General features: G+C 35.8%; 2 protein-coding genes and 1 long non-coding RNA gene across 4 annotated transcripts; 2 read left to right on the top strand and 1 right to left on the bottom strand.

Annotated features, from left to right (window-relative positions):
* Window positions 1-406: 406 nt before the first annotated feature.
* bug (thioredoxin domain-containing protein bug) lies at window positions 407-5,214 on the bottom strand. Of its 2 annotated transcripts, none has more exons than XM_069849519.1 (6): window positions 5,027-5,214; window positions 4,749-4,930; window positions 4,332-4,589; window positions 3,350-3,552; window positions 841-971; window positions 407-748 (listed from the first exon to the last, which is right to left on the bottom strand). In XM_069849519.1, the coding sequence occupies exons 1-6, from the start codon at window positions 5,061-5,063 to the stop codon at window positions 525-527; spliced, it is 1,035 nt and encodes a 344-aa protein (XP_069705620.1). In that variant the 5' UTR covers window positions 5,064-5,214; the 3' UTR covers window positions 407-524. The 2 variants fall into 2 exon arrangements, with proteins under 2 accessions (XP_069705620.1, XP_069705621.1); XM_069849520.1 differs by having other exon boundaries at window positions 4,749-4,915.
* On the top strand, window positions 644-1,473 carry LOC138716433 (uncharacterized). Its single transcript, XR_011336664.1, has 3 exons — window positions 644-779; window positions 1,159-1,272; window positions 1,386-1,473. It is a non-coding gene; the product is annotated as an uncharacterized lncRNA (long non-coding RNA).
* Window positions 5,215-5,272: 58 nt separating the features above from the next.
* Window positions 5,273-16,094, top strand: Sod2 (superoxide dismutase 2). The gene is made up of 5 exons (XM_069849522.1): window positions 5,273-5,477; window positions 5,992-6,188; window positions 9,072-9,185; window positions 10,998-11,177; window positions 15,034-16,094. The coding sequence occupies exons 1-5, from the start codon at window positions 5,440-5,442 to the stop codon at window positions 15,180-15,182; spliced, it is 678 nt and encodes a 225-aa protein (XP_069705623.1). The 5' UTR covers window positions 5,273-5,439; the 3' UTR covers window positions 15,183-16,094.

Below are 16,094 nucleotides of genomic sequence, written 5' to 3'. Positions count from 1 at the left end.
ACACAGCATGCTGATGTGATTGATGGTTAAAACCATTAACAGTGTATTGTCTGTATTTTCTTTTGATACCATTAATGGTCTTCATCGTAGTTTACACATCACCGTGCGGCTTACAAGATTCATGTTGCAGTCCATGTGGGTCATTTATCTACATTTAGAATTTGGAGACTTGTGAATCAGGCCTGGAAAACTCCCCCAACAGACACCACAATACACTCTAGTATACTTGGTGATATTCTTAGCTTTTAGTGTCTATAAACCGATGTTCACTCATAATATAGGCACATTATATATAATATTTTCGCATTTATTTTATTATATATGTACACTTTGGTAAACAGTTGTGAGAAAACATCCAATGAAACTCTGTTCTATACTCCATATTTTATAATATAAAAACCGTGGATGACATATACACAAGTATTATAATTGAAGAAAATATGTACAACTTTATATCTGTGATAATTTTTTACATGCAGCAGCAGTTCATTTTCTATCACAGTCGAAGTGTAAGTTCATGCACCTTATTCAACGTGCTCATGTTGAGCTTCTGCTTCTCTCCAGGTGTTCTGTATTGTCTCTACTATCCACCGCCACCATGTGGATTTACTGAAGAAATATACTCCACACACAAGTATGAAAATCCATGATAAAGCAAGGCAGTAATCAGTCTCTTTCACTGGAACACTTGGTACAGGTCCTCCGAAGTCTGCTGATGTCACAACCAACTTTCCTTGGGGCTCCATACCTGTCCACAAGCATTTACATTACGACATAAAGTATGTGGACTATTATTTCTAAATGCTAAAATACAATGGGATCAAAATTCACTGCATTTACCTGTATATTTCGTTATAAATCTTGTAAACATCTCGAGATTATATTCGGAATCATTGAACTTTGCTGCTGGTCGCCCATTGTGGAACAGCATTACAGTTGGAACTCCAACAATCCCATATTGTGTGTTAAAGCTAAAGTAAAAATACACAATTATTATTCAGTTTGTAGACCATAGGCCTGGGAAACTAAGACTTTAAATGATGTAGTAGTAGTAGTAGTAGTAGTAGTAGTAGTAGTAGTAGTAGTAGTAGTAGTAATGATATTAGCAAATAGGAAAGAAAAAGCCTCTGAATGTGTTCATATATTTTAATTTTCCAGAAATTTTCTTCAAAAGACATAATAGCATGACGGAACTTATCTGAATAGTTGAATCAAATCTTGGACTTTTAAAACCCAGTCTACATACTCTTTGCCATGCAGCTAATCCATCTGGTATGTTTACCAACTGAACGTAATCTCATGTATAAATTAATTAATTTTCTATGAGATGTTAAATTACAACTCATGCAAATTTTTTTTCATCATAAAACTTTATTCTTTTTCAGTAAACATGGTGCTAGGGAGAAGTGCACTTTCATGAAGGCTCAATAGACGAAGGTGATTTGAGATTGGTAGAATGTGTTCACAGAAGAGAGAAGAAGATCATTCATTTTAGGTCTGTTGAAAGGATAAAAAAGAGAATTTTATGTGAATAACTGATCTATCAAAGAGATCAGAGAAAAAAAATAAACTCTCAAACTAGTGTCGTGCATTTCAAGCTCTATGTTCGGTTCAAGTTTGTCGAATGTGACAAGACCCGAAGTCTGCTTTGAAGAAGTAGATCTGTCACAGCTCGCTCGAACTTGCTCCTTGTATGATCTGTGCCTTTAAGTTTGCTGACCTCTCCTACCCTCCCCTCCTATCTCTTAATGCTTTTAGCTGGATAAGGATTTTAGAAAAAAATCTTGTGAAGTTTTATTTAGATGTAAGGACAGGTAATTTTTATTTAAAAAAAAAATATGATTAAACATCGGCAGAAATATACATATATATAGGTACATCAACTTATGTTTTAAAAATACATGAACAGTTGTTACTATACCAATTACCGACAGAAAGTAGCTATAATTATTATATTCTTCGTATAATATTCAAATAAATCACAATTGTTCGGTAGCAATATTTGACTAGATATACAGATGCATTACAGGCACTATGTTCGATTCAAGTTAGTCGAGTATGACGAAGTTCGACATTCGTCGATGTTTGCTCTGCAGAAGAAGGCCTCTCGTGTTTGTTCCATCTTGTTATAAAAATATTCACTGTCCTCCACTTCCACCCCTTCATGGTTTAACTGCTTAAGGATTTTAGCATAAATCTTGCGATTAGTTTTTTTCATTTAAAATAAGACGAAGTCTTGGCTGCCTCTCTAATGTTCGAACATTTGCAGGACACTATTTTAAACCACGTAAGGATTCAGCACAAATCTTGCGATTAGCTTTTCATATGGAATAAGACGAAGTTTGTAATTTCTTGGTTTCCTCTCTCACATTTGAACATTGCACATTACTAGTCAGTACTTTGAACATATGCGTTTTATACATACATATATATATATATTTTTTTTTTTGTTTGATTTATTTATACGTATATTTTTGTGAATATATCTTTGAAAAATATTGGAGTGCAAGAGGCCAAATGACTTTATTGTCAAACGCCTGGCATTAGAAATCAACAACATATTTTTGTGAATATTTAGTCATATTAATAACAAGACAAATTACCTATACGTAACTTCGCAAGGTATGTGCCTGACATCCTTATGCAGCTAAAGCATAAAGGCGCAGGGAGAGGAGGAACTAAGAAGAAAGGCACTGAACATATGAAGAGTCCACTGCAAGAATGATGGATGTCACTTTCTTGTAGAAAATGAACCATGACTGTCAATGCATAGCTTAAGACATATAGAATGTACATAGAGAGTTATATGGCATTAACACTGATAGTCATTGTCCAGTAATGATCGGAAAATCACATAAGCTTTGAGCGCTAAGCATTTCAAACTTTCAATTGCTTCTCCTGAAAAATGTATTCCAAATGACATTCATCATTCTTGCAGTGGACTCTTCATATATAAGGAAAGAGAAAAATAGAACAAATGCAAAGGGACCTTCGGTTCTACAGAGACTTGGCAAACATGAACCAAACATAAGGCCTCTTGCCGGTTTTCAATGGATTTGGTTACTTTAGTTTACATGCTTCACTTCCACATACTGTTGGAATGCCTATGGAGTAGGACGAAGTTTGTAGTATCTTGATATTCCCTTTCATATTCGAACAGTGCATGACACTAGCTCGAACTGCCAAAAATAGTATAAGAATTCATGCGCTGGGCCTTTCAATACCATAATTCATAGCTAGTTTAAGGTTAAATCCAATCACAGTTCGTTTCAAATTACAGCTGTGAAGGTTCATAGTGAGTATGTACTTCCTAGAATAATTCAATAATCAACCAGTTCTGTAAATTTACCTGTGATGCTTCATTGCATCCACAGCTGCCATCTTAATATCAGGGAATGCTCTAGAAAGAGCATTGAAATGAGGTGCGGCCAAGCTGCTGAAAGGACAGCAGCGGGCATAAAATAGCAGTGCCACACAATCTGCTACTGAACGACGATTTGTCACATTTGGCTCTGTTACCAGGAGGTTTAGTAATCTCGTGGAATTCACCAACTGCAGAGAAAGAAAACATAAACCTTCTTCATTTATCCTATGTTTCGTCTGCTTAATCATTTAGATATTAGACAGCCCCATATACGTGAATTCCCTGTGACACCTCATTTCAGATGTCTCTAATATACAGTTATATGTTATGTAACTTTTCAGGACTCATAATCTCCAGAAAAATATAATTTAAAATCACGGTTCTTTGTACGACAGTATTTTCTGCTTCTGAATCTCAATTAATGTAAGTCATCATCATCATCATCATCATCATCATCGGCTTAACAGCCCAAAGCAGGCCATAGCCTCCCTCAAAACTGATTTCCAGGCATCCCTATCCGTCCGGCATCATTCTGTTTGGGCTTCTCAACAATAAAATTTTCCAGGATGGGATTGTCAATCCCACGTCCAACCTCCAACTTGGAGGACCAGGGACTCTTCTGTCAGGGTTCCATACCTTAGTCGAAGGGCCTCGTTTTTAGGCGCCAGGTTTCGCCTTTCCCTTAGTAGGTTTTGGATTTTTTGACAGTTGATCAATTCACTATCTCTTAACTTGGTATTCATATTGGATAAAAGCAAAGGATTGTTCTCCTTGACATGACTTAAAGAAGGTTCATGGGGATTCACTATCTTTCAAATATTAGATTCTCTTATGAATATAGTGAATGCTTCACCCAGCATATCCACTGATGTTAGGAAAGTATGGAAGCTATAATCTACTTATCCTAAATACGCTTTTGTGATTTTTACACTGCTATACCACTGCTGCAGTGTATAAAGAGGCTTACCTCCACTGGCTGACCAACTGTCTCTTTTCCGGTAGTACAAGAAACTAGAGTAGATGTTGAGTTGGTAGTATCATCTGTTGTATCTGTAGCATTGACAGTGGCATTTCCACAGTCTTGCTGCTCACTGGTTACAGCTGACAGCTGCTCTTCACCACGAGCGGTAGTAAGGACTTCAATATTTCCAAGACTACCAGCATCATCTATGGTAGCTTCTAAATTGTCCTTCGCAATTTTAGCTTGCTGCTCCTCAAACTGTTTCTGCAATGTACGGGTAAAACTATATACATTTTATAGAGTGAGTAACTTATTCTAAGAGCATGCAATATAACAAATGGTTGGAGAAAAGAAGTGGACATTACTAGCTTAGTAAAATTCTGCAAAGCGAGTTACATAATATATTTTAGGATGAAAGCTTACATGCAATTCATCAATGTATTTATTTACGGAGACAGACTGTAATTCATCGGGTCGAGTGTCAATTTCACTTGTGGCCTCTCCATTGGAATTTTCAGTGTGGATGGTTGCTGCTTCTTGAACAATATTGTCTTGTATATATACTTCACTTGATAAGGACCATGGTATTGCTGTAAACAGATAAACTAAAAACAACTTTGCTCAAGACAGTATGTTAATATTTATATCGAATGTAACATGTTTTTAATTGCTACTCTAACCTCAAAGTTTTATTTCCTTACCCAGAATTAGGAATGTAACAACTTCCTTGGAAAACATTCTCACAGACAAGGAAACTGGTTGTCGAAGTAGTTTAATTTGGAGATATAGCTTTTCTGGTTCGTAAACAGGTTTTTAAGTATATTTGTATTACGTTACATTTCGTCTGCTAGGTCGTAATTTTTGTCTACTGGTTATGATTCAGTGTCACCAATATATTCTTACCATAGATAAAGCTGAAGTGAAGCGTTTTGGAGAGGGAAATTTCGTAGTTAATAATAGAGCCACGTCTGTAGTCTATGGTCTGTGACTGAGTTTTTATCACATCGTGATCGTTTCAAGGGGCCGGCCATTTCTTGCATGAGAGATTTTCAGGCGGTTAATAGTTGTTCTTGAATAATATTAGAATTTAATTGTGTTTATTAAAAAGCTTGCAATGATTTCTGTCAAGCGAGGACTGGTGTCACTAATTAGGTGATTTAATTGATTATGTTTTTAGGCTGGAACTGTAATTATTACATCAATGTATCGGTACTGCCCAAAATGTATAATTATGCCGTTTATGTCTAAGCATAGGCCTATGTGCACTTTTAATACATTTACGTTAAAATGAATAAATTACGTATGGAAATTGCTGGGTGGTTACACTATTAAACTTAAAAAATCTAGGAGGTCCAGTTATATTTTCATGTGAGAAATGACTTCAATGGAAATATTGTCTGATTTAACTTATACCATGCACTGTGTGGCATTATTCTTGTAGATGTCATAAAATAGAAGTTAAATTATAATATTTATTTATACTAGCTTATAAAGTTAAGAATTATCTGTACTTACTGTATATGATATTTGAGATGAAGTGTGAAATTACATTTAACTCCACATTAAGCCGTTTAAATAGGCAGAGTAATTGAAAATAGAGTAAACGTGACCAGTTGCGATGAAAATCTTTAAGCACTACAATATCTTTCATTTCATTTATGTTCAGAGGAAATCATGCCAGAATTCTCTCCAGTGGAGGCCAGCGACAGAAGCATACTGTGCCTGATCTTCCATATGACTACAATGCTTTGGAACCTATTATTAGTGCAGAGATTATGAAGCTTCATCACTCCAAACATCATGCTGCATATGTGAACAATCTCAATATTGCAGAGGAAAAGCTACAAGAAGCGCAGGCAAAGAGTAAGATTTATATTTTTTATTGAATTTTTATTTACTGTAAGTTGTTAGAATCAATAAAGCGATACATTGCTATTTTTATTGTAATACTCATTATATAGGCCTATTCATTATCCTTGAAATAGATACAGAAGAAAAGGTTACCTGGTAAGGTGGTGTACAACAGAGCAATGTGAGGCAGTCCCTTAATAAGCTATTACAGTTCTTGATACTTAGCCTAGGAACACTTCAGGAAGAGAGGGAGTCTTGGAGAACACGAAAGTCCTTAAGTCAGTATAATATAAAATTTCTGCTGAATCATTATGCTGAAAAATTTTTATTAGTAGTGCTCTCAACTTTTTTAAACAGTAATAAATGGACTGTAATTTGTGACTTCTCAGGTATTTTTTCTTACTATAGCCTGTGTTGGAAATTACGGAAACAGTATACACATAATTTTACATTACTTGGGATGTGACCACAACTACTGTGTTACTGGTTTGTATTAGAATGTCATAACTCGCGTAGAAGTTATAATTTGTAAACAGTGGTTGTTGTCATCTAAGGAGGATTTAATTCACATAGAAATTATAACTTATAAGCAATGGTTTTGTCATCTGAGGAGGATTTAACTCGAATAGGAATTGTTCATAGTAATTATGTAGTAAGCATCGGCCAGACCACCATCTTCCTGCAATACAGGTCAGGAGACAAACTTTTCCATTAGAGTGTAAAGAGACTGACAATATGTCAGTCATAAGAAAAGTTGAAAAATTAATTAAAATAGATAATTATGGACTTTGACTACTTTTGGAAAATTTTTTCCAAACTTCCATTTTCGCCGTAAAAACGATAGAAATATTTTCATTTGTCGAAAATGAACTACAACCTAACCTAACCTAAGAACACGTTATTATATGTCATTTCCGACAATTGAAAGTATTTCTATCGTTTTTACGACGGTAAAATAAGGCGAAAATGGAAGTTTGAAAAAAAATAGTCCAAAATTCATAATTACCAGCGAATATAATAAGCTCTGCAACTTACCAATATTAGACGTGAAGTGGTGAATATAGCGTCTCCCAGTCTGCTTTCAACATAGCCACACTATTCCCAAACTGTCAGCCAACAAACCATGATTATTCTTGGTAGGACTTGGTTGATAAAAACCTAAACTAACCAAACCTGACCTTCGTATATGCAAGATGTACAACCACGCTGCCACTGCATCAGACGTCCATCCAAGATCCAAATCAAAAAAACAAAAGACAGAGCCTCAAATACTGCAATTGATCGATCAATCGAACTTCCCACTCAGAAACTAATTACAGCCCCCCATTCAAACCATTAACCCTTCTTTGACACTTAAAACACTTCCTTTTCCAATCTGCTTTCAAAATATCTCCACAAATGCCACACGCACAACTATTAGATAACACACCATGATTAATTAAGAACTCGCGCAATTCTTCTTCCCTCAATCTAATAAACTCTACCTCACTTGTTCTACATCCCGTGCACAAGACACGATCCACTTCAATTGAAGTTGAGACAAAAGACAGATCCTTCAATACTGCAATCGATCAACCAATCGAACTCCCCACCCAGCAGCCAATCACAACAACCCTCACTCAAAGCGAGCCACCAATCAACACAAAACCCACCGAATTCAACTGTATAAATCGTAATAAATTAATAATAAAAAAGCACAACAAAAAACATGTTCCCGTCATTTCTGACAAATAAAAAGCAAAACACTGTTTTCACCTTATAAAATTACCCTGTAATCAAGAGTCCTTATTTAAAAATCCGCACAATAATCAAACTCCATAATTATCTTAAAATATATGTATATATCTGGCAGTGTATGTGCCCTGGACGTCTATTGCGAGAAAATGGCCTGCCCAATGCTTACCACATAGTTACCTGTTTATGAACAGTAGTTTGTCATCACACACTAAAACAATCTTGCGCCTGGATAGCACTGTATGTTTAAAGGTTCTGTGTCCGAGTTAAGTTTGGACAGTACACATTGGCCAAGCTAGCTCGGGCAGCCCAAGGAAGAGGTTAAACATCTATGAAAATATCGAAGGATTACTTCCTTATATATAGGGATTCTATGTGGCACTGTTTGTAACTTATCATACAAAAATCCTAGCTACTTTCTACAGATTAATACTATAAGCAGCATTCCTAAGAGACTCTTTGTATTGTCAATCTTTAGTATTACTTTCAAGTGCAGATGGCTCTGTTGGCTAATTCGCATTGGTCCTCTCTGATATCTAAAAATAGAAACAATCCGAACATTCTTCTGTTAGTCATACTCTCTACTGCATAGATGTCCAAATGTAACTCGTACGAGGTAACCCCTGGCATAAGCAACCCGCACCACATATTCTTTAAGATCTTTTTTCTATTTTATATGGAAAGGTATTGACCTTAGCAGAGCATACTTGACATGCAATATCTCCTGGTTCTATAGACATTTGGACATCCATGCTCAACTGTATCATTGGAGGTAATGAATTCTGCCTTTGTTGTGCCTCACTTTTAGAACTGGAATTCAACTCCGCCATAAACTTGCTAGCGTAATTCCAGAAAGGTCTTAGTTGATCATATCTGGAACATTAAAAGCCCCATTTCATTGTGATGGTTGAGACATTTATACTACAATCCACGAAAGAAAATATTTTATTAATAATAGAACTACATGTTCAAATCTGTTCAAAATTTATTTCTAAGGTGTTAACAGAAATACTTCAGAATTTCTAAAAGGCTATCTGAAAACTTATCAGTTCATAGCCAATGTCTCCGATGACTTACAGAAGTCAATTTCACATTAAACCTTGTGTAAATGTCTTTAACTTAGTCCGAGTGTATTGTTTCATAACTTGATTACTTTTACAGACTGCATTAAAACGATCATCAGCTTGGCTCCTGCACTCAGATTTAATGGTGGCGGTCACATCAACCACACAATTTTCTGGCAGAATCTGTCTCCATCTGGGGGAAATCCAAGCAGTAAGTTAACCAAAGTTGAACTGGGATATTAACTCAGCAGTTTTGTCATCTAGGAAGATTTCATACTGTCTGATAGCAAAGCTATATTTTTTTCCTATACCATTACCATGTCTGCCACTTACTGGTAGGTTAATGCTAAGCTTCTTATACTACAAAAATAACCAATGGCTAGCAAATGTTTAAGCCAGTATTTATGACAATAATTTGCAGTGAAGAAGATTGAGAAATAAAACAGTTTATCATTCAATTCGTTTATTGTTCTGCAAAGTCTAGAATCCATATAACGATTTGAACTGTTACTGCACGCATTCACCTGCAGTTGTACACATCATATGCACAGGTAATTATATAGTAAGCATCACTCAAGCCCCTTCTTCCCACATAGAGGTCCAGGGCACAATACCACTAGTTTTGGTATACACCAGCAATTCATTTTGTTTTTTCTGTAACTTCCACATTTCATGCTGATCGTCTAGTAGTCTACGTGCTTGTGTTTGATTCTAGCTATCTTGTTTGTAGCTGGTATTCTACATCTACTTATTTCACTGTTTTTAACCAATTTACAGCTTGGCATAATTTTAACCTTCTGTGTTCACTGTAATGCAATGTAAGACAACTGATGAGGAATATGTTATTGTAATGTCTTCAACTGCCTCGGATCGTAGTGGCTGCAGTGATAAATATGTTTAAAATGTAAAAATAAAAGTGTCTTTAATATAGAATGTAACATTTGATAGAGACAAGACAGAAGACATAAAGAAAATTATTGAATGGTGGGGCGAGTGGAGGAAGGAATAGGGAAGGAGAGAAGAGAGGTGGGACAATTCGGATAGAGAGCAATCTTGTAACCAAGATGTAAGTAAGTTTATTTTTGTCATAAGCCCTGTGATATGTATGTTGCTGCATTCATGCAACAACGGCTCACAATGTTACATGGATTCTAGACTTCTACATTCATGGTCTTTCGAAATGCTGTTAGTTATAAGTAGAGACCGGATTTTAAAGGGAATCCCCGAAACATGAAATAATTAATTATGTTCAAAACTATCTTCCACCAACCAAATTATGTGGTTTTGACTTTCCTTTTTTCCCTTTTTTAGTCCAAATTCCCTTTCTTCCCCCTTTTTAAAAACATCTCCTATTTTGGTCCTTTTTTGACAGAATATCGCAAACATTTAGATAATTTTCCTATATTTTTTTCCGATAGGCCTATAACTTCCTGAGCAACCAAAAATAAATATCGTTCTTCTTCTGATTCCAGACATTGAAAAACTAATAAAGTGTGCTGATTTAGAGTTCAGGATAAAAATAAAATTTTTACGTTTAGTTTCAGTTGATGTTGAACAGTCATTTTCTGTTTATAAAGACATTCTGCATTCGAAGAGGCAGAATCATATTGAAACATATTGAAATGTTGAATGTGGTCAAATACAACACTTTTCTTATGTTGTGAAGCGATAAATATAAGATGTGTGTGCTATGTGTATCGATGAATGTGCTGAAGTGTGTTTTGGGGAGTAACATAGTCCTTTTTCAAGTTGTTTTTTTGGCTATAACTTCCCCCCCCCCCTTTTTTTTTATTTTTTATTTATTTATTTTTTTTTAATGAAAAATTTTCCCTTTAAAATATGGTCTCTTGTTATAACACACAGGAGCAAAAGCAACCTGTTTAAATCTATTGTCTTCGACAAAGTAATATCCTAGGACACATGGTGAAGAGACACATTCCTGAAATAAAATGTCTTTTGAGATATGTAATAAGTGACTCCTTTGTTGTCAAATGGTAATCATTTTATTAAATATTATTTACAGGCGAACTTGCAGATGCCATTAAAAAAGATTTTGGCTCACTAGATAACATGAAGGCACAACTGTCTGCATTGTCTGTAGGAGTCCAGGGATCTGGTTGGGGCTGGCTTGGTTACAACAAGCAAACAAAGCGACTTCAATTAGCAGCATGTGCTAATCAGGATCCCCTAGAGCCAACAACAGGTAACGTTATGGTCTGAAAGTTCTAGAAATTCAGTACATGCTAGTTTGTGTAAGACACTGGATGTAGGACAGATTTTACATGTACTTTTTTATGTGATTTCAAAAACTTTAAACTTTATTTCTTTATAAAAAAAGTTCTTGTTTTTTATCTAATTGCGGGGTGCTTCACCCTCATATATGAGTAATGCACCATAGTTTTTTTTTCGCGCTGTAGGTCTTGCCCTCAGTACACCATGTGAGGTCAACAGTATAGCACCATATAAGAAATTGTATAAAAGTAGATTGTATTCTAACATTTCTGGTTCTGGACAACACTTCCCCCTCTCCTCCCCTATATTTTACATAATTTAATTATTATGAAGTCTTCACAAAGGTTCTTTAGTGTAATGGTATAGAAATTACAGTTTTACAGCTGTAGCTCTTTTCATTGAACAGATTTGTTGAAAATAAAGGCAAGAAAGAAATAGATTGTTTCACCTAATGTATTCCTATCCAGTGAACTGATCTGGACAAAATTAATATAACTGAAACTTGCAAAACATTCTTTTAAGGGTTTAATTGAAAATTTAAATCAAATTTCATGACAATGTGGAAGATAAATTATTTTATCCATGACCATAACGAAAAACATGCCTTTACTAAATACTTTTGCATTTGTAAAGTAAGCTTTTATTCAACATTACTTTATTCCACTAGTGAGATAAAGACTTTACCTCACAGTTTGAACTTTATCTCACAGTTCATTACTATTTTCCTAGTACCCGGGCACATATGTATACTTTTCCATTAAACTATTCTATTTATTACTCAAGAAGTTAATATATTAGTTACTAGATGTCACTACCTCTACTTCTTTATTACCATTTCTTAAATGTACATACACTCATTCTCCTTCTCTCTTCTCTCTCTACTACGCCGTAATTTGTGCATTGCATCCATATCTAATATGATTTTTTTTTTTAAATTTGTAATAATTTACCTTTTGGGAGGTGAGGAGACTTGAACCTGCGAAGTTGGATTTATAGGATTTTATAACAACACGCGTTAGTCAACTGAGCTAAACAGACACGATAATTAATTACGTTTTAATATTCCTCTTAATTTTACAGAAGTAAAATGTGAAATTATTTTAATCACATTAGTCCCATGAACACTTCTAAATAATCTCTGAAACTTCAAAAACATGAAAATACACATGTAAACTACATCTTACCATGTTTGGTGATGTATATACGAGGCCTGTCTAAAAAGTATCCGACCTTTAGCCAGAAAAAATATTTCAAATACCTGACGGGGTTGGGACCCTAATCCCCTTCAAAGTAGGCCCCTTGTGCTTGCACACACTTAGCCCACCGATCCTTCCACTGCCGGAAACACCTCTGGAAGTCTTCTTTTGGAATGGTGTTCAGCTCCGTCGTCGCGTTCCGCATTATCTCTTCTCTACTCTCAAAACGGGATCCTTTCAGTGGTGTCTTCAATTTTGGAAACAACCAGAAGTCGCAAGGTGCCAGGTCTGGAGAGTAGGGAGGTTGGCGAACGGTTGTAATTCCATGTTTGGCCAAGAAAGTGTGGATTAATTGGGATGAATGTGCGGGGGCGTTGTCGTGATGCAAGTGCCAGTTGTTCGCCATCACATGTCTGGTCTTTTGCGCCGAACTGCATCACGGAGTCGCCGGAGAACATTGTGATAGTACTCCTTTGTCACCGTTTGTCCTTCCGGTGCATATTCGTGATGCACAATTCCACGGACATCAAAGAAAACAGTCAGCATCACCTTGATTTTGCTTCGCACCTGCCGCGCTTTCTTCGGCCTTGGAGACTCGGGATGCTTCCATTGCGACGACTGTCTTTTTGTTTCTGGGTCGTACCCGTACACCCATGACTCATCTCCAGTTATCACAGTGTTTAGAAACCCAGGATCAGTGTTGGCGGTGTCCAGAAGGTCCTGTGCAACGTCACGACGGAGGTCTTTTTGTTCCGGGGACAACAAGAGCACGAATTTCGCAGCCACTCGGTTCATGTTCAAATCATCACGCAAAATTGCATGTGCAGAATCTTTACTCACTCCAACTTCTTCGGCAATCTCCTGCAAGGTCAAATGACGATCTGCCATCACCAAATTTCGCACCCTCTCAACAACAGCTGCACTCCGAGCAGTTTGGGGCCTGCCACAACGCTGCTCACTCTCCGTTGATGTGCGGCTATCTTTGAATCGGTTGAACCACTCCTTAATTTGTGTTACACCCATCGCATCTTCCCCAAACACCTGCTGAATCTTAAGAATTGTTTGACTTTGAGAATTACCAAGCTTTTGACAAAATTTGATGCAGTATCTTTGCTCAATTCGTTCAGTCATCTTGCGAGAAAACTAAATCCGACAAACACTTAGAACAGCACCTTACTTGGCGACCACCAGCCAGTGACTGGCACAAGCGAATGCGGTGAAAAAATTCAAGCATGCGCATTACGGTTCCTTCTTCCACCGTGCACAGTGGCGCCGCCTTAGAATCACTACTTTGCGCGGGAAAATTTAAGGTCGGATACATTTTAGACAGGTCTCGTACGTCCGTTGATGTGACATATTAATGAATTTAAATACTATTATAGTCACAATCATACCATGGTATGAAAGAAAAATTACACAACCTCGAGGGGGAATCGAACCTGCGACTTCCTGTTCTCCTGTCAGGCGCTCTATCACTGAGCTATCGAGTTCGTCTCACGCCAAAGGCTTGGAGTTATCCTTTCATACTGACGACTCTGTTATAGAGTACTGTCCATAGCGTCTGATCTAGTCAGCACTGCTTATGGGTGTGAAGAAACTTTTTACAAATGTAATCTACATCTTACGATGTTTGGTGACGTAGTTTCTTCACACCCATAATCAGTGCTGACTAGATCAGACGCTTATGGACAGTACTCGATAACAGAGTCGCCAGTATGAAAGGATAACTCCAAGCCTTTAGCGTGAGCTGAACTCGATAGCTTAGTGGTAGAGCGTCTGACCGGAGAACAGGAAGTTGCAGGTTCGATTCCCGCTCGAGGTTGTGTAATTTTTCTTTCATACCATGGCATGATTGTGACTATAATAGTATTTAAATTCATGAAAATACACATTTAAAATGAAAAAAATACATATTAAAATTATATAACTAATTATAATTAGTTATTTATCCAACGCCTTAGATACCATTCTTCACTAATCATGGCCTCCTACATCATGACTTACCTAGTACACGTATCGATTCTAAAATCCATGCCATGATACGTGATTATATTATGAGGACTTATTTTCAACATATTTTCTTTTATAAAACAGAATTTTTCGTTATGGGCATGGATAAAATTATATATGGCACTTTTGAGCGTGATCTTTATTGCGCTCATGTAATTTAAGCACTCTGCTGACGCCTCGTGCTTAAATCTTTCCACTCGCACAATAAAGATGCACTTACCTCACAAGTACCCCATAAATAACTATATATTTCACTACAGCCACTGTAGATGGAAATTAAATCATAATTTATTTACTTTTATTTAATATGTAAATGTATTATACATAGAGAGATGTACTTGCTGCTTAGCTCGAGTAAATTTCTGGTAGATGAAGCTACTCTTAAATATTTCTGTTTCTACCACCATCATTATTCCATTACCCTTCCATTGTCACACTATAATTTCTTATAGTTTTACAACATATGTTTTATTAGAAAAATGGTAATTCATAATATCATAACAAAAAGTTGTTACAATTTTTGGAAAAACTTTTTACGTCAATATACTATATTCTTGTTAGTTGCAATATTATCTCTTTGATTCATTTGTTCACTCAACTTCATGCTGTTTTCTTTTCCAGGTCTTGTTCCACTCTTCGGTATTGATGTGTGGGAGCATGCTTACTATCTGCAGTATAAGAATGTGCGACCTGATTATGTAAAAGCAATTTTTGATGTAGTGAACTGGCAGGATGTGTCAGACAGGTTTGCCAGAGCTCATTGCGGATAAATGGATTTTGATTGTACTATCCTATGGATACTTATAAGCTTTCAAATATAGTAAACTCTGTGGTAAAAGAAAGATGAAACTTATTATATGCACCAATAATTTCTGAACTGTTGTTTAGTGCCTTCTCACTGACCTGGTAAATCCCTCATCAAATATTGGTCAGCAAAGTAAACCATTTCATTTACCGTTTTTTTTTTCTCATTTCTGGATTTTATTTCAACTTGTATTTTTTTAAGGGATGAAGAATTACTAATTTTGATCTTTAGTCAATACCTCATGTACAGTGTTTGCTTTCTTTAAGATGGTGCACTAGTTAGAGAGCATGAAATTTAATTTTTGTGTTCTTCTTTTAGAAAATAAACCTTCATGTTGCAGCTTAAAAGTAACAGAAGTGGTGGTCTTCAGATAGATCTTTACACTAAAAGAATGAAATACGCGAGTCACATTTTTTCGTTGTTAGTTTTTATATTTTTCATATGATAATTTTTCAGTTTCAAAACACGGAGTCCTTATCAGCTTTTAACTTGCATATTTTACAGACATTAACTGTTGTAAAAATACAGCACTTCCGCATTAGTGCATTGAAGGATTGAGGTCTATCCAATTTTGAAATATACATACGTGCAATTTAGAAATGTACGAATTTTATGACCAGTTGAGAATGTTATATACTCATTAACATTTTGTATGTTTGTTTAATTATGATTACATTTGGGTAATTTTGTTTTCTTTAGCCTTTTTCTTAGTTTTGTATACATATTTCTCACTATGTTAGTGTATGTGATGTTTATTAAATACATTGCAGATGCTCGAAGAACTGAAAACAGTGTATTGGATAATAAAATATTAAAAAACAATTGTACATAATCGAAATACATACTTTAAATTCAAATATATCTTGCTAATTGCAAA

Source organism: Periplaneta americana, chromosome 16 (assembly GCF_040183065.1).
Source record: "Periplaneta americana isolate PAMFEO1 chromosome 16, P.americana_PAMFEO1_priV1, whole genome shotgun sequence".
Taxonomy (NCBI): Eukaryota; Metazoa; Arthropoda; class Insecta; order Blattodea; family Blattidae; genus Periplaneta; species Periplaneta americana.
Note: the sequence above shows the minus strand (reverse complement) of the source record. Positions and strands in the feature narration are given on the sequence as shown.

Excerpts from the sequence above, each read along its gene's own strand:
- bug (XM_069849519.1), bottom strand. The coding sequence starts at position 5,063 with ATGTTTTCCAAGGAAGTTGTTACATTCCTAATTCTGG. Across the intron at positions 3,553-4,331 it reads CAGTTGGTCAGCCAGTGGAG|TTGGTGAATTCCACGAGATT; the intron begins GTAAGCCTCTTT and ends CTTTCTCTGCAG. Across the intron at positions 972-3,349 it reads GATGCAATGAAGCATCACAG|CTTTAACACACAATATGGGA; the intron begins GTAAATTTACAG and ends TTTTTACTTTAG.
- Sod2 (XM_069849522.1), top strand. The coding sequence starts at position 5,440 with ATGATTTCTGTCAAGCGAGGACTGGTGTCACTAATTAG. Across the intron at positions 5,478-5,991 it reads GGACTGGTGTCACTAATTAG|AGGAAATCATGCCAGAATTC; the intron begins GTGATTTAATTG and ends ATTTATGTTCAG. Across the intron at positions 11,178-15,033 it reads TCCCCTAGAGCCAACAACAG|GTCTTGTTCCACTCTTCGGT; the intron begins GTAACGTTATGG and ends TTTCTTTTCCAG.